Genomic DNA, 21,759 nt, shown 5'->3' on the forward strand with positions numbered 1-21,759 from the left:
GTATAGGGCCAACTGCAGATCCTATTGAAGTCCTTGGCACAAGTCCCACTTCCTTTAATTGGATTTAGATCAAGTTTTTGGCACATACCAACGCAAAAGCTGATGTTCAAATATATTTTTCTTACTGAACACAATTCTTCCAAAAGCTGTTTTAAGATGCTCAAGGTTTAAGATGATCAACAAACAATTTTGGGAGGCAAACAGTATTATTATTATTATTATTATTATTATTATTATTATTATTATTATTATTTAAAGAAGAACAGATTCTCTTTCACCCTCTATTTGACATCTTCCATGGAATGGATTGAACCATTACCTGTCACGATTTTAAGTGGGATAACCATGTGACTCTTTTGTAACAAAACCCCACAAAGAACCTTGTGGCACCTTACAAGATTCCTTGCTGTTATTACCCATCAGAATTCCCTGGAGTGGCTCCTACAGCAAGAGGAACTAGAGGTGTGCTCCACTCCAATTAGAATCGGAGAATCAGAAGTGAATTGGCCTGCTCCGCCTTGCCCAGAGGCAAAGTAGAAGCGGACCGTGGACCCTTAGAAGCATGGCGAAGAGAAACGGCCATAGGAGAAGCGCTTCTCTTTTCGCGGAGTGCTCCGCCCGCCATTTTGGATCATTTTGCCCATAGGATTGCATTGTGGAAAAGAATAGGGGATAACTGTGTTGTTTTTAAAGCTATCTTTCTGAAACTTCTTGTGCTTAGAGAGTCGTGGCTGGGGGTCATTTTGAGCCTACTCTCAGCTCTCTGCGTGGTGCGGTTCGCTTGCTATAATTTTTGGAAAAAAATATGTAAAAAAACTGGGAAAGGGTAAAAGCGGCGTTTTTTTGTCTTTTTTTAGCGATGACAGGCACATTCAGCTCCCAATCCTGATGAGAATTGATCACCTCATGAAGCATCCTCCAATCCCAGCGTTGGAGGGGGGGGACTAAGGCAGAGCCACCCTGAGACCGTTCTCCTTTCAGTCTCTTTGTGGGTTGGCGTTCGTGGAGAGAGGAGTTAGTTATAGGTGCTGCTGCTGTGTTTGGAGTTGGAGGAGATTAGATTAGGATTTAGCTTGGGTTGTGTGTGTGTTTGTTTGCTTGTTTCTGACTGTTTGCTTAGTTTGCTCTGTGTTTTTCCCTTACTTTGATTTAATATAAACTTTATTTTTAAATTTTGGAGTGTTTCTTTGGTTGGTTGGTTCCCCCCCTTCCCCCTGTTAAAGCCTGACTGTGTTTCATCTTCCTTCGTTCTTCTATATATTAAAAAAAAAAATACAAAAAAAATACAAAAAAAATATTCTCTATTTCTTCTGTCTGTCTGTGTGTGTGTGTGTGACTGTGTGTTATTGTGAGAGTGTGCTGTGTGCACTGCTTGTGAAGTGCAAAAAAGCCAATACAGTTTGAGCATTTCAAATCCTGTTTGGGCAAAGCATACACACTTGTCCCATTTCCCTAAATACATAGTAGTAGTAGTAGTAGTAGTAGTAGTAGTAGTAGTAGTATATTATTATCATCATGAGAAGAAGGAGCAGGCGCATGTCTGTGGCTGGGCGTGCTGAAAGCAGTAGCGGTCAAGGGAAGGCTCAGGCTGGCAACAGTAAGCAGGCTGCCTCTCCTGCTGTGAAAATCAAACGGGCAAGTCTGTGGGGGGCATCTGCCGGGACTGACTCCCCCATACTAGATCTATGGCGTATCTCTGCCTGGTCCTCTGCCTGCCTGTCCTCCTCCTCCTCTGTGACTGCCTCGCAGTTATGGTTTGCACTTTGCAATGTGTTACTGCTGGCTTAGAAAGAAACAAGCCATCCTTGTATCACTTCCTTGTGCCCCCAGAAATGTCTGCTGCCTGTCTGCCTTCCCTCCCTCCTCCCCTGCCCACCTCACAGGGATGGTTTGTGTGTGTCTTGCTTTGACTCAGGGGATAAGTCCTTCCTGCGCTCACTTAGACTTTTTGAAGTTCCAAATCAATTTTTCAAGTGTGGAAGAAGATTCATATAGGTTAATATACTCCCCAATTCATGACATGTTGGGATTTCCTTTGAAATGGCCCCATTGAGCTGTCTGCAGCTTTAAATCCCTGAGCTACTGGGGTGTCCGATTTTCAAAAATTCCCCCAAAATCAGGGGAGGATTGGATTGGCTTGAGTCTTGGCATGCATGTGTATACGTCCATGAGGTGTCATTGTGCCAAACTTGAGGTTTCTAGCGTGAAAATTGACGTAGTTCTAGCATGGGACTTGATTTGGGGTGAGTTAAAAGGTTATAGCCCCGCCAAAAATCAGGGGATGATGAGATTTGCTTGAAACTTGTCATGATTGTGGATCTAGATGGCATCTGTGAGGGTGTTCACTTCAAAAAAATGTATCTGTCAAAATGTCAGAGCAAATCCCATGTCTGAAAATGGGGTGCTTGATTTTCAAAAATTCTCCAAAAATCAGGGGAGGATTGGATTGGCTTGAGTCTTGGCATGCATGTGTATATGTCCATGAGGTGTCATTGTGCCAAACTTGAGGTTTCTAGCGTGAAAATTAACATAGTTCTAGCATGGGACTTGATTTGGGGTGAGTTAAAAGGTTAAAGCCCCGCCAAAAATCAGGGGATGATGGGAATTGCTTGAAACTTGTCATGATTGTGGATCTAGATGGCATCTGTGACGGTGCTCACTTCAATTTTTTTTATCTGTCAAAATGTCAGAGCAAATCCCATGTTTGAAAATGGGGTGTCTGATTTTCAAAAATTCCCCCAAAATAGGGGAGGCTTGGATTTGCTTCAGGCTTGGCATGCATGTGTATACATGGATAAGCTATCATGGTTCTGAGTTTGAGGTTTCTAACCTGAAAATTGACAGAGATATCGAAAGGGGTGTGAATTGGGGTTATGGGTGATGCGTTAGTGGTTAAAGCCCCGCCAAAAATCAGGGGATGATGGGATTTGCTTGAAACTTGCCTTAAATGTGGATCTAGATGCCAGCTGTGAGGGTGCCTGCTTCCAAGTTTTTATCTATCAAAATGTCAGAGTAAATCCCATGTCTGAAAATGGCATGTCCAATTTTCAAAAATTCCCTGAAAATCAGGGGAGGCTTGGATTTGTTTGAGTCTTTGCATGCATGTGTATACATCCATGAGGTATCATGGTGCCAAACTTGATGTTTCTAACTTTAACAGAAAAAAAGTTGTAGGGATTTTTGGATTTCAATGCAAGCCTATGGGGGGGAAGCAGAGCTCCGATCCGGATCCGGAGCTTCGCAGCGAACCGGAGCGGACTATAGGCGGATCGGAGTGGAGCGGACCCGATCCGGAAGTTGTGGATCTGAAGAGAAGCGGATCGGGGGGTCCGTGCACACCCCTAATAGGAACACATAGCTGGGTGTCACAGCACTAGACTGCACAAACAACAGATCACATGGTAAAGCCACTCCTGGATTGTACCACTTCAAACTGCAGAGTGATGCTGTGTATGTTAATGCGCTTTTTTTTAATAAAAAATATCCCTGCACTTAGAAAACTAGCATGTAGGGGGGAAAGCTGGGATACATCTCTTCTCCCTGACAACTATTTTCTTTATGTAGGAACATTTCTTTTCCTATATGGTAGAATGCAATTATTCCTTCTGTATGATTCAGTACAAACCAACCACCTTTTTGCCATGTGGTCTGCTGTTTGTATAGACTAACTTTTCCCAAATACCTCCACGTCACCACCTCTCTATTTTCCTGCAAATCCCTTCATCAAATCATCTTTTCCCATGAAGGCCTTATTTAAGTGAAACACACACACACACACACACACACACACACACACACACACACACACCAGTTTTACCCACCAGTTTTAGACATATGAAACTGTATTTGCTCATACTATTCACCATGGCAATAACAATAACCAAACAACAACACACTATCCTCTATTTTTAAGTTTTGTCAGCCAGGAAAGTGTTTTATCTGTTCCCACACTTTCATTGAGGTACAAGAACCACTTGGGGGGGGGGGGTTGAAACCCATTTAATTCAATGGTAGTTTCTACTGGTCATCCTGTTCCATCCATGAAAGGCACTTTGTCCATTTTATTTACATGAGAGGTATGCCATTAGGCTTGTCAGTTGATTGTATGACATTATCAAGTGATCAGTATAATGATCATACAAGGCATATTCTATATGAACTCACTCACTCACCGTTTATATATACTGGTAGGGTTGCTTCAACTCCCAACATTGCTCCCAAGGGGAAAATGCAAAGATCACCTGGATACCCACTACCATGACGATACCATACTTCACTTTGATTTACCAAAATTCCTCTTCACAATGTGCTTAAATTTGTGGACTTATATATGCCCACTCATACATTATTGTACCCTTTTAAAGCTGACCAACTTGGTGACCATCACTACTTCTTGTGGTAGTGACTTCCATTGCTTAACAATGCATTGTGAAGCAGTACTTCCTTTTATTTGTTCTGAATCTCCCATCATTCAACTTCATTGGATGGTCCCAGGTTCGATTATTATGTGAGAGGGAGAAAAACATATCCTAGCCACTTTCTCCACACTATGCATAATTTTGTACCCCTTAACTATGTCTTCTCATACTTGCGTTTTATCTAAGCTAAACACTCCCAGACATTGTAACCTTTCCTCATAGGGGAGTTCCTCTAGTCCCTGGTTAATTTTGGCTATCCTTTTTTTTTCTAGCTCGACCTTAACTTTTTCAGATGTAGTGACCAGAACTGTACACAGGAACCCAAATTTGGTAGTATCATAGATTTGTATAAGGGCCTTATGTTATTGGAAGTATTATTTTCCATTCCTTTTCTCATTTTCTAATTATGCTCAATAGAATATTTACACTTAAGGTCAAGGGTGGGGAACTGTTTTTATACTGTTGTTTTGTTTCTGATGGTTTTTAAATTTAGTACACTTTTAAAATGTTTACTGTTTTTAACTTTTGTAAACCGCCCAGAGAACTTCGGCTATGGGGCAGGATATAAATGTAATAAATAAATAAATAAATAAATAAATAAATAAATAAATAAATAAATCCATCAGTTAAGTATTTTATCACACGGTAGTTCCCACTCACAGTTTTTTGTGGGTCCTTTTTATTATGCCATCCACCTCCTATGTGTCTCCTGCTCCTTCTGGTCTTCTTCCCATCATAAAATAAAATCCTGGGGCGTTGCTAGACGTACCGGGTGTTCCGTCGTTGAGGAGCGGTGAAAGCGGCTTTTCCCGTTCAGCCGTGACGCCTCATGATCCACACCTGCCTTCGATTTATGGCGGAAGTTTGCGCCGGTTGTGCTGCTGCCGCCGCGAGAACGGTTGCGCAGCCACACCGGCCTGATTGCCGCGGTTTTTTTTTTCGCTCGCTGCACGGTTTGCGCACGTCCGAAAGACCGCAAACTTGCGCAGCCGTCAGCGATGCCGCCGCCGGCCCTGGCGGCGGCAGCGGCGGCAGTGCCAGTGCCAGCTGAAGTGCTGCTGGTGCTGTTGAGGGTCAACATTGATGCGCTCACTTCCTGATGGGGGTCGTGGCGGGTGTCATATGACCCGAGGTCAATCGTCTGCATGGCCACTGTGCCTACATCTCCCATCATGCCTCTGAGGTGTCGGCGGCGATGACCGCCTCTGTGCCCTCTGCCCCATCCCAAGGAGCCAACCCACATCTGGCCGTAGCCATGGCAGCAGCCCACAAACAGCTCTGCCCTCTGCCAGCCTGGTACCCACACTAACAGGCAGCGTACAGCACCGCCATTATGCGGCCACGGTAGCTGCCCACCGCAAGGAGTCACCAGCCACTTTTCCGGTCCTCCGTTCCTGCGCAAACTGTCACTGGGGAAATAATAAAAAAAAGCCGCTCCGCCGCGCTGCCCCAGCTGGCGGACTGCGCGCAAATGGCGGAGGCGGCTTGACCGAAGCCGCTGACCACTCCCCCTTAGCACGCCTTTTCCTGACCAGTGCCGACCGCAGTGACCTCACATCCTCCCACACGTACTCCAAATTACCGCGGGACAGCAGGAAAAGGCGCACTACAACTCACTTTTTTAAAGTCGGGAGAAAGAGGCTTCACCGCAGGATAACGGCGGATCCTCGTGAACGTCATCTGGAAGCCTCGACGTGGCTGCGGAAGGTAACGCGCGCTAGAGCCTCGTCTAGTAACGCCCCTGGTAAATCGGACTTATTTTTAGAAGTGAAACTTGCTGCAATCTCCTGCTGTGTGCAGGAAAAGCAGTGGAATAAAAACAGCCACTGAATGGGCCACGTGGTCTTTGTTGACTTCCTCCTCCATGAGAAAGAGGAAGTATTGTGCGATAGAAGCAGGGAGAGGGGAAAGTGATGATAAGGAACTGTGATTTCCCTCCCATCTGATGAAGCCCTTCATGTGGGTTTCTGGATGACCATCTTCCAGGCTCTCTGCAGGCCAAGGGATGTCACCTAAACTTCTGCCCTTCATGGAACTTCAGTTGGGGACATGGCTTCACCACAAATGGACTTTCTTTGGCCAGTTCCCCAGATCACAGCAAAACCACAACTGACCAAGGTACGGGTGTAAGAGCTGCCCTCCATCCCAAGCCTTAATCAGAGAAGCATTACCTCTCCATTCTTTCCCTCACTGGGGAGAATGTGGGGCAGGCGAACTTTAAAATATCACCAACAGTAGAATTAAGAGCAGGAAAGAATCTTAAAAATGAAATGCAGAGCTAATACATTTAAAATACTTTAAACCCTTGCAGAACAAAAACAAACCAAAACATTTTAGCAGCCCACCTAAACTGGAACAAAGAAGGGCCCAGTCTAACTTCTTTTTTGACAGTGTTTCACAGATGGGGTGCTGCCACAGAGAAGGCCTTATCCCACATTCCCACTAACCTAATCTTTCTCGGAGGTGGGATGTGCAGAGGGCAGGTTCATATGGGAGGAGGCAGTTTTTCAGCTAGCCTGGCCTCAAGCCACTTAGGACTTTATAGGTAAGCATCAACACCTTGAATTGTTCCTGGAAACAGACTGGTGGCCACTGCAGTTGTTGCAAGACTGGTGTAATATGGTCAACAAAGTACACACCAGAAAGCAATCTGGTCTCTGCATTTTGCACTAGCTGCATTTTCTGAACAACCTTGAAGGATAACCCCATGTAGTGTGGGTTACAATAATCTAAACAGGAGGTAGTTAAGGTGAAGATTACTGTGGCCAGATCTCCCTTCTCCAGGAAGGGCCACCACTGGCGCACCAGCCAATGTGGGAACACCCCCCCCCATGCCGCGCCCTGGGCACAGCAGCTAGTTGACTATCCAGACTCATGCCCGAGCTGTGAGTCTGATCCATCAGAGGGAGTGCTCCTCATCCCGAATAGGCTTTACCCCTAAACCCAGATTAGCTTTTCTACTGACCAATAGTGCCTTGGTCTTGTCTGGATTGAGCCTCAACTTGTTAACCTATATCCAATCCATTAGTGTCAGGCAATGTTTCAGGGTTTCCACAGTGTCCTTGGCAACAGTTGGCCAAGGAGCTGAATATCATCAACATAGTGGTGAGACCCAAACTGCATACCTTCCCTATAGCCTCACCTGTTGCCATCATTTTCCTCAATTGCCATGCATAAGGCCAGGGTTTCTTCTTCTTGATCTTAGTGCCAAACAGTTTCCTCTGGTTGCGCCACGATTATTTTGGGAGGGGGTAGTTTTAAAGTGCTTAAGAAGGAAAGGCTTCGTAAGGCATTAGGCCAAGAACTCCCACAAGACAATCAGGAATTCAGAACATTTATTGCAAGAGCTGAATAACTGTAAATAACGTTGAACTGGCAAAGCAGTAACAAGGATAACTGTTTAGATATTTATCCAGTCAAAGTCATCAAACACCCCTCACAAACTGACATAAGTACCGCAATAAGCAATGCACCCCTAGCCCATTTTATGCTTGTATACTGTGGAGGAAAGAAAATGTGAACTGCTATATACAAAATAACTTTTCGGTTAGTTTTATTATTATTTTGGTAAGAACAAATTAACCATCAATATTAGCTACCTTTATTTATTTATTTTTTATTTAAGACTGATGTTTAACTGTGGCATAAGATAATTTTTGCTTTTTTTTTCCTTTAAGGACTTTTCCCCCCACTATGTTGCATGCTATTTGTTTAAATTGTCTGTCATGCCTTAAGAAAAAAACGCCTAAGAACGTTTGGATTAGGATTTGTTCGACGTGCAACTGAGATCTTATTAACATTAGGAGTCACTTTGCTGGTTTGATTCAAGTGACACAACACTGGTACCTGCCAGGCATTGACCAACTATGATAACAAACAGTTAAACAGCAAGAATTAGAGATTGAACCCTTTCATTTCCCCCAACTAGCCTACCAGGAGAATGCTTGGTTACATCATGAAGGCACAACACATTAAATATTTTGTGGCTATGATCTAAAAACACTTGTGTTACTACAACATCAATGCAGATGAAGCTCAACACAACCGCTGCCATTTGAGCAATACGAACTGTCTTAGGTATAGACACACACTTGGCCCAATTATTTAAAAAAAGCAATCGTTTTATACTGGTATTGGGTACAATTCCCCAGGAACGTCTCCGGCACAAGCTCCATTGAAAAGAATCGGCACTGGGGCACCTCCCATTCACTTCAGTGCTGCTATTGCAGTGAAACTCCTCAGAAGGTTGAGCCCTTAATAACTGATCCTCCATTTTGATTGATATTACTCTCTAGTATGATTGCAGTGAATACCTCCGACTTTCTTTTTAAAAAGCCATCCATTCAGCTGCTAACACAGGTGACGTTCTCTTTTTCTCCCCTTTGCTTTGAAAACCAGAATAGTAACAAAAATAATAGCGGCTAAATTTCAAAGCCCTTGCTACAAGTGTATTTATATTTTAGAATTGGCAAATAGTGTTTGTTTATTAGAATAACAGCAAAAGAAACACCCCCCACATCTTTTACTCAGTTTTTAACACAAGTGTTTTGAGTTTCTTGGAACATTGTGTGTCAGACAGACTACCAACACGTAAACACCATCACCAAAAGAAACAAAAATTTTTAAAAAAACAACAGGAAGCAAATGAAACAAAGTATAAAAAAAGCAACTGTGATACACAGAATTATGCTACAGTATTTTTTTTTTAGGTGAACGTTATAAATACACAAAAGTTATTAATAATAATTGATCCTATTTACAAGTACTTGAACACTGATGGACTTAACAAGTGTCCACTAACGTTGTTAATAGCACAGTAGGTTTAATGTTTGAAATTTTAGTTGTTTTGTTCAGTAAAGATGTCAAGTATAGCAGTCCCAGCACAAGATCAATGGCAATAATAACACAATTTCCTAATTGGATATGCTTTCTAAGAATTGCAATCCTCTCGTTTGCACACACTCTTCCTCTCGCTCACTCTTGCTCACTCACTTTCACACTTTCTCTCACTCTCCAAATGTATCTTCTACTGTTCACAGCAGCAGTCCAGGGTCAAAAACTAAAGGAAAATAAACAACCCCCACCCCGCCCCTTGCCCCCAAATAAATGGAAACAAAAGAAGATATTTGCAAACTGGAGAGATTCTCTGTAAGAGTTTGATTATGTCTATTTAACAAAACCACACAACTAGTAGAAATGCTCTTTTGTATTGTAGTTCCATGGAGCTACCACAAAGTTATGCATATCTCTGCTATGTGACGCATAGTTCTAGAGGTCTAATCAGTACATAAAGCTCTGACACACACACACACAGTATTAGCAAGTCTAACTAGGCTAAAGTCACTGTCCCAAAGAAGCCATTCCTTATAGCTGGTTCTCCTTCGGACTCTCCACTGCTCCCGACACCTGTTTATAGGTCTTCAAGTTAGCCAAAGGAATGTCAGTCATGTGATTGCCAGCGTTGAAATGGCCTTCACCCGAGCCAAACTGCTTTCGGTCACTGAACTGGTTTCTGTTGCTGTCTTCTTTCCAGGTTCTTGTCAACGTGTGTCCATTCACCAGTTTGTCTTTCTTAACCCATTCCTTCTGAGGTGCAAAGGTGGACAGTGGAGATTTTGGCTGCTGGTATGAACCCAACGTGGGAGGCATCCAACAGTTGTCTGAGTGACCCAGGACCAGGCATTCTTGAGTGCACATCTCAGTCGCTTCTGCTAACCCTCGAGGGCCAAGGGGTCCATCTGCCATGAGGTGTTGGTGAGGCAACAGGGACAAAGGGTGGGGATGGGAGAAAGAGAGAGAACAAGATGAAGTTAGATCTTTAAAATGAGTAAAGCCTATTCATTTATAAATGCATTTCATGGAATCATAGAATTGCAGAGTTGGAAGGGGCCTATAAGACCATCGAGTCCAACTCAACGCAGGAAAGCTTCAAACCTCAAAGCATCCCTGACAGATGGCTGTCCAGCTGCAGCTTGAAGGCCTTGAGTGTGGGAAAGCCCATGACCTCCCTAGGTAATTGGTTCCATTGCCGTACTGCTCTAACAGTCAGGAAGTTTTTCCTGATGTCCAGCCGGAATCTGGCTTCCTTTAACTTGAGCCCATTATTCCGTGTCCTGCACTCTGGGAGGATCAAGAAGAGATCCTGGCCCTCCTCTGTGTGACAACCTTTTAAGTATTTGAAGAGGGCTATCATGTCTCCCCTCAGTCTTCTCTTATTTCTCACCTGACTAGCTTGTTTAGCTCTGCAAACTTGCTCTCAGTAATACTAATACAATAAAAAAGCAGCAGCACACACACAATGTATATGAATGGGTTTTTTAAAAAAACAACAAGCAATCTGATTATATTATTATTAATAATAACAATATTCCGCTTTCCATGGAGTTATCAAAGCAGTATGCACTATCATTGCTCCCAAAATTCAATAGCATTCCCCACACACAAATACAACAATTAAACTACACAATAATAATGACAAATCACCATTTAATAAGGGTTTATGGACCCAGCAGGGTCTGCCCCATGAGCGCTCACCACCACCCTGCTCAGGTGGTCCGCCCCCACAAACTAGGCCTCACGAGCCTCTTCTGAGGGCTCATGGGGCTCACAAGCATTTTGCAGTTGCCCACTGTGGCAAAGCAGCTCCCTCCAAAGGAGTGTTATGTGATCTTATGCATGGACTCAATAGAAGCCTCCAACTGTTGCCCAAATAATAATAATAATAATAATAATAATAATAATAATAATAATAATAATAATAATAATAAATGTATTTCTTACCCGCCTCTCCCTTTGGATCGAGGTGGGGAACAACATTAGAACAGGAATCAATACATATTAAAAATTCTTGATTTTACATTGATCTGGATAGGCCTGCCGGAAAAGGCTAGTCTTTAAAGCTGCATTAAAATCACACAGAGAGTTAATTTTACGAATCTCCTCCGGCAGGCCATTCCACAATCTGGGAGCTACAGAAGAAAAGGTCCTCTGGGAAACTGATGTCAGCCTAGTTTTAGCTGAGTAAAACTAAAGTTCTGGGGTGAACTTTAGTAAGTTCACCCCAGAGGACCTGAGTGTGCGGGGCGGACTGTATGGCAGAAAGCGATCCCGCAGGTAACCTGGACCCAAACCATTTAGGGTTTTAAAGGTAATGACCAACACTTTATACTTTGCCCGGAAACTAATTGGCAGCCAGTGGAGTGATTTTAATGTGGGGGTAATGTGCTCACCCCTAGTGGTGACCAACCTGGCTGCCATGTTTTTAACTAGTTGAAGTTTCCTAATTAGGTACAATGGTAGCTCTATGTAGAGCACATTGCAGAAGTCAAGCCTTGAGGTTACCAGCACGTGCACTACTGTCTTTACGTCTTCTGACTCTAAGAAGGGGCACATCTGGCGTATCAGCTGAAGCTGATAGTAGGCACTCCTAGCCATCGCACCTATCTGGGCTGTCATTTGGAGCGACGGATCCAGGAGCACCTCCAAACTGCGAACACAGTCTTTCAGGGGGAGTGTAGCCCCATCCAGAACTGGTTGACACACCTCCAAACCTAGGTCAGAGTCCTTGACAGCAAGCACCTCTGTTTTGTCTGGATTCAGCTTCAGTTTGTTTTTCCATATGCACCAACTGCTATTTCTGAACAAGGGCAGGCCTAAGTAGAGCACATTGTGGGAATCCAACTATTATTTGGATGTAGCCCTGATTTGAAGTAAAAGTAATTCAACCCCCACAAGCCTACAGTACACTCTAATCTGCTGGTATACCTTAATCTTTCATGGATCTATGGAGTGCAATAAAGAAGTGTGTGAGTATACCTTAAATCATCCCTAAAATATAAGCTATGGGCATCATTTTGTCCCCAAACATTCATGCAACATTTTGTTTTATCAAATTTTGATTTTGAAGGTATCTCTGGGGGTAGGAAATACTTATTTGTTGATTTATGGTTTTCTATACCACCTTTCAATAAACATTAATCTTATGCAGAGAAAATGCAAAGTTGCTTATGTTCCCAGATGTTACCGATTCTCTGGGGAAAAGTCAAAAAGCTGGCTTACTACAATAAAATAAGACTTGAAAATATTGTTCCGGATTCTGTCTGAGTCTGATGGTGAAATGACACAGTACTGGTATGCTAGTCATCCTAGAGTTGAGTTATTCTAAATTTCCCATTCCCATACTGAATGACAAATTCCAAACTCAAATCTCAAAAGTGAAACTTTCCCTTGAAACTTTGCTGATACTTCTTGATGGTTTTCATTTTGGCAGGCTTTAAGTATCTCACAGTCTTCCAATGGTGAAATACTAATCATACGTGCTGTGCTAAAAAATTTTTAAAAATCCTCCAGATTTTTGGACCATCCTCATTCAATTTGATAGAATAGAAATTGCTTTTGAAAAGAAATTTGAAGGAGAAGAAACATTTAGCTACATTGTCATGGGTTTGGTTCAAGGTCCTTGTGTTTTACTTATTTATGAAGTGGACGTGGAGTGTGCACAAGTGTCCTTTCTTTAATTGCAATCATCTATATGAAAGCTTGAAGACTTCTTGGGCCGTAGCTAGACCTAAGGTTTATCCCTGGCTTGTCCTGGGGTCAAACCTGTTCATCTAAGTGCCACACAGGGCATCCAGCGCTCAGGCAGGGATGAACCTGGGATGATCCTGGGATAAACCTTAGGTCTAGCTACGGCCTTAGTTTCCCACATTTCAATTAAAGCCCAGAGGAAGACATCATGAGGTAATTCCTCTTATCATGAGGTAATTCCTTTTCACATCAGGTAATGCAGGCAGCTAGGGAAGCTGCAGAGCATGGACAGGTGTGCCATAGAAAGTAGGGAAACACACAGAACCCTTGGCCACTAAACAGTAATTAAGCAAGCTCAAAAGCACCACCAAAAGAAATGCAAAATAAATTTTAAAACACCCTGCGAATGAGGCATAATAAGTGAAGCCTCTTTCGTGGGGGAAGGCAATTTTTGGGAACTCAGTGGACAGATTTTGGCGCTGCACTAGCTCCACCTCTTCCTCGGAGTCTCACACAATACTGCCACACTCCACAACTGATACAGGGCTTTGAGAGAATGAATGGTATTATATGCATCTACAGTAGAGTCATTTCCCTGAGATAATTTCTCAGATTCTTAATTTGAATTAACTCCCCACTAGAAATAGAAGACCCGTTTGTAGAATGGACTCTAAATATTCTTCACCATTTATATATTTATTTTGTTTCTACCCCACCCCAACCCCTGAAAAAATGCTAGTTGTGAAGGATGCAAAATGGGGGCCAAGCTGGCTGCCAATGCAGTTGCTGCTGTTGGCACTTGCAAGACCCAGTGGTCCCATGTGACAGTGCCTTTAATCTCGGTGATTTAGCCTTCCAATGGCCAAGCTGAAAGCCAAGGGTGCTTTGCTAGGTTTTGCGGGATTATGAACCAGGCATGTCCAAAACTTAAGCCTAAAGTTTATCCCGGGATTGTCCCGGGGTCATCTCTGTTCATGTAAATGACACACAGGATATCCTGGGAGCAGGCAGGGATGACCCCGGGACGATCCCAGGATAAACCTTAGGTCTAGCTAAGGCCTTAGTTAGCTTACCTCCTTCCCTTTCCTGGTTTGTTGTTTTGCTCCGGTTAGTCAGGGACTCAGAGATGCATTACTTCTCTGCCCTTTGAACTGTATTCCACACCATGTGGGATGAAGGAATTCACAATAATGGCTCTGCCAGTTCTCAGCCTTGGTCTCCCTGGGAGTGAAGATTACTGTGCACACAGTGGTCTTTCTTTCCATGCAAGAAGGGTTCTCAATAGGTAAGATAAATTTGTAGGGTGAAGAGTGGGGCCAGTAGGCCCAATCTCAACTCTCCCGTACACATGCATTGCTAAATTGTCTACACAGGACTACAGGAATAAGCAGAACAAATGTGTACCATACACAGTGTACATACAAAGACTTAATCAAATGTTAGCCTTCAGTAAATCTAGGAAAGACTTCAGAGTGTTTGCTAAAAGAGAAAAAAAAATCATTTTTCTTACACCTCAAAAACCAAAACCACAGTTTCTCAAGTGGGGACATAGTGTAAAATCTTTCTTCTTACATTTTCTCAAGCTCGAAGGGAAAATGCTTAACCTGCCACAGAATTCTTGTAATGAGTTCTGGCACATATTTGCGATCAGTGCAAAACGGGTGATCTTCCTTTGCATATTTCCCAATGAAGGGAAGATGCACATGAGTTATTGATCTGAGCAGCATGGATGCAGTGAGAAAACAAGTATTGAAAGATGTGCTATCAGGAATGACATAGCCTTGTCTTTTTAAACGCTATCAATAAGTTCACACATGAGATTCTAAATATACGACTATTTCAACTGCAAATTACAAACAGCGAAGGCCTTTTGGGGGGTAATCCCAAGGTTTCTGTTGTGTCTAAAGAAACTAAGTTGCTTTCTTTACCATGTCAACAGACAATCTATTGTTCCTTCATTAAAATCAAGTGACAGGAAGGTGATAGGAAGGAAATTACTGATTTATTTGGAGCACCAAGGTAACCGACAGTCAGGATGGCTGTAGTCAAAAGAGCTTTAAAGGGCAGCACAAATCAGAGGAAAATAAGAAAATAGAAGGAAGACCTCATCACTGCTTCATTAGCAAAAAGAGAATTTAAACGCTGGTTTCCTCCTCTTCTTTTTAAGTTGTAAAATAGAACTGTTTCACAATGGCCTGGTCAAGATGTAGCAACAACCCACAATATGGGTTGAGTATAGGTCATTGCTGAATCACGGGCTGTTGTTATATGCAAACCCTGCAATATGGTTTAGCTGTGGGATGCTAACCATGAACAACCCAGGAAGAGAACTCATGGCCTGGTTTGGACGACACGTTAGGCAATGGAGGAGAGAAGAGGCAACTGGCTGTTCATTATCTTTCAGTCCTCCCCACACGACATGTTGTGCCTCCCCCCATCTTGTGGCTGAAAGTCCCGGCGTTCTTCTGAGCTGCTGCTGGTGCTCCTCCATCGCTCCTCCCAGCCCTATCCCATCATGCATTGAAAGTTCTGCCAGCTGTACAGGAGCGACTGGGGTGCTTTTGGCAGCTCCTGCCAGAGAACTCTATGACCTTCTGAAATAGTGCACTCGATGGAAAGATTACACAACGGAGCCCACCACACAACATTTTAATCAACGGGTCTCCGGATAAGCAATGGAGCAGCCCATTGTTTACCCCTATTGTTTAAATCGACAAAATAACATACTGTCAGTCATGAGTCCATTGTGTGTCTCCCTTCCATGACACAATAATCAACACAGTGGATCATTGCCTTTCCCCCGCCCCCGTTGATTATCATGTTGTCCGAACCAGGCCCATGACTTGTTGGGTTGTGAACTGTGAGGTGCTTGTGGTTAACAACCCATAGTTAAACCATAGTGCAGGGTTTGCACATAATAACCACCCAACAACAACCCACAATTCAACAACCTATACCAAACCCGTCCTCTGGGGTGCAGTTATGTGCCAGCCAGGTCAATATGAAGCCATGACAATGCTTCTTATTAAAGGTAAAATATCTCACATTCTTAGCCACTACATTATATGTATATTCTGAAGTAAGCCCCACTTATTTCTGTATAGGATTTCAGCCTTTAATCTCATAGAAATCCTATCTTCTTTTACATATTAAAAGAAGTGTTGGGTATATGTGGTTAAACTGGTATGCTGTGTTAATTCATATGTTGTTCTTTTTTCAATTTTGGATGGTGGTGGTCGTGTCCCCCCCCCCCCCCGGCCATCTTTTAATTAGATGGCTCACCTACCATAAACCCATGGAATTCACTGGATTAAAATAAATAAAATAAAATATTATACAACCAAACAATCATTTAGGACTGGAAGCTTTATAGATTATTCAGAGAGAGCTTCAAATTCTGAGCTTTACATTTGAAACCCTCAGTTTAATGGAAGAAAAAGTTTCTTTATTTTATAACTCAGCCCTGTCCTGGCCTTTCCATATGTCTTTGGATGTCTTTGGATTCTTCACTGCTATAATCAAAGTGATGCAGGTATTTCAAGGAAGATGGGGGGGGGGGGAGCTAGTAAAAAGAAGTATTTCCAGCATATTGTTAACATTTCCAAAGGTTAATCTATAGGTTAAACGCTGATCATTTTCTTTTCTGCTGACAAAAGCAATTTACTTTTAATTAGGTTTTTTCACTTTTTTTCTCTCACACAAGAATACAATCCTATCTTGCTGACCCAAAAGGGAATGGTTTGGCAGGGATTAAATCTTCCAATGTACAATAAAGAGGGAGGGAAAACACACACACACACACCTCATTCATGCTGGGCTGAAACAGGAAACACAACACCATCTCTGTGCTTCCAGTTTTCAATAAAATAGATGGAAAGCTTCTGTAACAAACTCTGTATTTTTCATGTCTTCATCCAGGAACTAAATAAACTAAGCTCAAGTTCAAATACAGCTGACATCCATTTTAGTTTGGGCTTTAAATGAAAAATAAGCCGTTTTGAGTCGGAATGAAAGTGTGCTCGTGGCCCTTTAAGCCATGTCAAATTAGTCTCTGAGAGATTTATTTCTCATTTAGTTTGCTTCCCTCAGTAACAGCCACTGAGATCTAAGACACTTGCTGTTGGTATAAGGTTTTATGCAAGCTTTCCTGGCTAATAAGTTGGTGAAGTTTATATGGGGCCTTGAAACAGTTTGTCAGAAGCCTGTTAAATACTTACTCTTGGCAATGAAATGCATGATATCCACACATATTTTCTCAGAGATGTACCTATAAGCACTTATTTTAAACTGTTGTATCATTTGCTTTCCTCTCCATAACAATAACATTGGGTGCATCTCGCCAATAACAACATCAACAATTCTATTAATAACCGTATTTACAGCTACTGTTTATAATGATGCACCACCTAGTCCCCATGCAAAGGACTCAATGGCCCTTTCTACACCTAAGATAATCTCAGGAAAATGGAGGGGTCATCCCTGCCTGCTCCCAGGATCCCCTGTGTGTCATTTGGGTGCTCAGGGATGATCCTGGGGAAGGAAGAAAGGTGTAGAAACAGCCAGTGACTGCTGAGGAAATTTTACACACTAACCCATCAGCCCTCCCAGTGTTAGATAGAAAAGCTTCACCCAATCATCCTTCCTCATCCTCCTCTGATGCTATTGCTATGAGCTATCTCCCATATCAGAGGCAGTAAGCCTATATACACCAGTTGCTGTGGAACATGGGCGGGAGGGTGCTGTTGCACCATGTCCTGCTTGTGGGTCCCTGATCTACAGGTTTTTGGCCACTGTGTGAACAGAGTGCTGGACTAGATGGACCCTTGGTCTGATCCAGCATGGCTCTTCTTGTGTCCTTATGCTGTTGCTTCTTTCCCCATCTCCACAGGACCATCTACCACCACTTGGCTGGTGGGAAGGGTACTGATGACTTGTTTTATTTTGATGATATGGGTTAAACAACTCTGGCTCAATTGAAAAAAGGAAAACAACATTCTCTAGCCTCAAGCCAGTGGAGGCTAGTAGCTCCAGTTTCAGAGGGGCTGTGAACCCGACTTGGGTTAGAGTCAGAACTAGCCAGAACTCTAAAGGAGCTTGCATCACAACCAAACATGAGTCTGCTTTAATGTGGATTCATACATTGAGCAGGAAAGCACGGAGCCAAGATGGTTATACGGCAACAGCCTACCTTCATGCCTATGTTTAGAGTGACCATATAAAAAAGAGGGCAGGGCTCCTGTATGTTTAACAGTTGAACAGAAAAAGAATTTCAGCAGGTGTCATTTGTATGCATGCAGCACCTGGCGGAAGTTCCTCTTCATCACAACAGTTAAAGCTGCAGGAGCCCTGCCCTCTTTTGTCTCTAGCTATACTAGAGTGACCAGATATGGGAGAAGGCAGTGAGTGCTTTGGTCTTATAAAACTGGTCTTAAAGACCTTGTATATTCAGCAATATTAGTGATTAAGAAGATAAAAGTTGCTATCTCTTTTTTTTTCCTGACAGGGTCCTCCTCTTTAGCAGCTATATGGCAAGCAAGTACATCAGTGCGCTTTCCGTGCTGAAAATAGCTGTACCCATTGAATTTGGCTAGTGCACATGGCTGAGATTTTTTTTGTTTCAGTTCATATATAATATAAACCCAAAATGCTCAAAGTTCATATTCAGGACAGCAAGAACTGAAGATTTTAAAATATCAAATGCAGAAGAAAGTGAAACTGACAGATTTGCCCATTCTTAGCCATAGCAGATAAAATGCCACAGATTTAAACAACAAAACCTTTCCATCTACACAGCATCATCATCTTAAAACACAGCACTGTTCAATGGAACCAATTTGTACATTAAGCTGCAAGTCATCACGTTTATCATGGTTTCCAAACCTTTATTGATTTCCCCCTGCAATGCAATGCAGAACCACAGGATACAGTTTGTGTTGGACATTACACTTTACTTTGCTTTTCCAGGGAGCAACAGCTAGATGTACGGATGAAGTTAGAGATTTCCTCAGTTCACATTTTAATGCAAACTTCACAGCTAATTTCACACTTTTGAATCAATATGTGAACCAAAACTCTCATTATCCTTCTAAATTCACACGTTGCTAATAATAATAATAAAAAAATGTGTCCCAAAAATGCATATATTAATGGAAAGTGCAATTAAAAAATGTGTATGTTAGTTAAAATGATATGAAAAATGCATTCTGTTAGAACAATTGCTTGTGAAAAATGTGTATATTAGCCAAAACCGCATACAAAAAGGCATGCATAAGGAAAAATTTGCACAAAAATCTGTACGGTTTTTCATGCAACCTTTAGGGGGGGGGAGTAAATCTCAACGTTCAGGGCATAAGATTGGGAAAAGTCTCTATGTTCAACACGAACCAAACTTAAGAAAATGAGTGAAACTCAAATTGACAGGTTTGTTCATCACTAGCAACAAGCAACAGGTTTTGTTTTTCCTCTGAAGGCTGTGCCTGTCGTGTTTCTCAAAATCCTCCTGCCTTCTTGGGAGACAATAATGAGGCCTGCTAAGCAATCCACAAAGCTTTATTCAAGCAATAAATAAATAGAGTCTAATCTCTGAAGAGAGTCTAAGCTCTAGGAACGTTCCCCTAGGCAAAACTATGCAAACTAAGCAAGACAATTGTCTCTCTCCCTCGGAAGAATGTTGGCTTCCCACTGACTGTGTATTATTTTCCCTTGATGAGATAATTTCTGAAGAGGGTTCACTCCCAGCTGGTGAAGAGCCCATGAGAGCTTCCTCCCCCACTGGTACAGCCTGGCCTGTTTCTGGCACTGATCCTCTACTTCAGAGTCTGATTCTGACTAATCCCCTGAAACACCTTCTTCCAACCCAGGGGGAGCAGGGCTAGACATGACGGTGCCCTAGAATATACTCCTGTATCCTCTGCAAAGGTCCAGGGTAGGGATGACAGACTCACCCACACCTGGGTTCATTGGGTGCTCACCAAACTGCCGCATGCCCTGGCAGGGTTGTGCGAGACTCTGGACTGCCTGGTAAGCACCCAATGAAGCCTTCCATCCTCTTAGCAATGCAGCATTTTCTGTAACATTGGCAGCTTGGGCTTTTCCTGTAATATTACATAAATAGTCCCTCTACAGCCACCAATTATGTAGCATTACCTTCCAGGAAACCCTTGAGTCGCCATTGTTGCACAAAATGGCAGCTAAGGGAGCGGACAGCTGCTGAGTGGTCACCAAGCCATGGGGAGCTCACTGAGCAGGTCTGCGAGCACCCTGTGGGATAGTAAGCAGGGTCTGAGAGGGTGAGTGCAGGGGAATCTGCTGGACTCCACCACCAGTTCCATGAGTTCCATGGACTCTCATCCAGGGCTCCTGCAGCAGAATAGTCAATTTCTCAGTAAGTCAGAGAAGCCTCATTGACATTGGAGAATGTTTATGCACATAGTAACCCACCTTACATTAAGACTGTTCAACTAGCCCCATATAGCTACTCCAACTGGCATTAGCTCTCAGGCAAGAACCATTCCTAGCCTTTGCATCTGAGACCTTTTAATTGAAGATACCAGAGACTGAACCGGGGACCATCTGTAAACACACACCTGAATCATAGAATCATAGAATAGCAGAGTTGGAAGGGGCCTACAAGGCCATTGAGTCCAACCCCCTGCTCAATGCAGGAATCCACCCTAAAGCATCCCTCACAGATGGTTGTCCAGCTGCCTCTTGAAGGCCTCTAGTGTGGGAGAGGCCACAACCTCACCAGGCAACTAATTCCATTGTCATACTGCTCTAACAGTCAGGAAGTTTTTCCTGATGTCCATCTGGAATCTGGCTTCCTTTAACTTGAGCCCGTATTAACCTGCTCTACAACTGTGGCATGGACTTTTCCCCCAATGTGTCTATGACAGGGCTACAGTCTAGAGTGTGGTCTTCATCACTCTCTCTTTTCAAGTCTTTTATTTCTGGCCGGCCTTTCAGGAACAAGTGAGTAATTATGATTGTGAATGGGGGAAGATGAGAAGAAATGCTTTATCCAATGCATATGGCCTGTTGTGTTTTTTTTTATTAAATTGCCTTGCACAGAAAAGAAAGCATAATGTTGACTTAATGGTAATTATCTCTTCTCTCCACCGTCACCAAACAATGGCTTTCTCCCAATTTTCTGAAGTTGTTTCATCACTGCATACAATGACACCACTTTAAAAGCTGCTCCTGCTGCTTTAATTTCATAATTACATTAATTTGTTTTCTTTCTCTCTATAAAAACGTCACTGAGATCTCTGTATCAAGTTTTTTTTTTCCTTCTTCCCAGGGTGAAGTATTTCAATGATTCTCTCCCCCTCGTCCTCCCTCCACCATAGCACCAAAGTATTTGTTCTCCAAACAATCCAGAATAAACCTGGCTATCTGTCTTGGCTCCTTGAATATATTATGACGCAAGTGCTGATAAAATTGTGCAAGCCATCTGTCTCAAATTTAAATATTTTGAAGGCAAACACAGTAGTACATAAGCAAGAACTCCTCAAAATTGCCTTTGTAAATATTTATATCTGATTGTGCTCGGAAATAATGCCTTTTGTTGTTGCGTTCTTATTCTGTTAATAGCTGTCAGGCAGTCTCACATTCATGTTGCCTCAAAAGCAGGCAGGTGGAAGACGGCAGAATAATCTATGTCAGTCAAGTGCTGGCCATCTCCTCGTGGTGGAAATTCTGAGTGGTCTTTTATCTCATTTTATTATACCCAGAAGCGAAACTCTTATTCCATTGATTAATTCACTGCTGCAATTAGCGAGTAGCTTCTGGCAAGCTGGCCAATTGCTTTTCAACC

General features: G+C 42.8%; 1 protein-coding gene across 3 annotated transcripts in view; it reads right to left on the reverse strand.

Annotated features, from left to right (window-relative positions):
- Positions 1–7,736: 7,736 nt before the first annotated feature.
- Positions 7,737–21,759, reverse strand: part of PCDH9 (protocadherin 9) — a 962,265-nt gene continuing 948,242 nt past the window's right edge. For all 3 annotated transcript variants that reach the window (XM_063125991.1, XM_063125990.1, XM_063125992.1), the window contains one exon: positions 7,737–10,156. In XM_063125991.1, coding sequence (XP_062982061.1) covers positions 9,783–10,156 — 374 coding nt within the window. In that variant the 3' untranslated portion in view covers positions 7,737–9,782. The remainder of the gene's footprint in view (positions 10,157–21,759) is intronic.

The sequence above is a fragment of the Elgaria multicarinata genome, chromosome 5, assembly GCF_023053635.1.
Source record: "Elgaria multicarinata webbii isolate HBS135686 ecotype San Diego chromosome 5, rElgMul1.1.pri, whole genome shotgun sequence".
In the NCBI taxonomy this organism is placed as follows: Eukaryota; Metazoa; Chordata; class Lepidosauria; order Squamata; family Anguidae; genus Elgaria; species Elgaria multicarinata.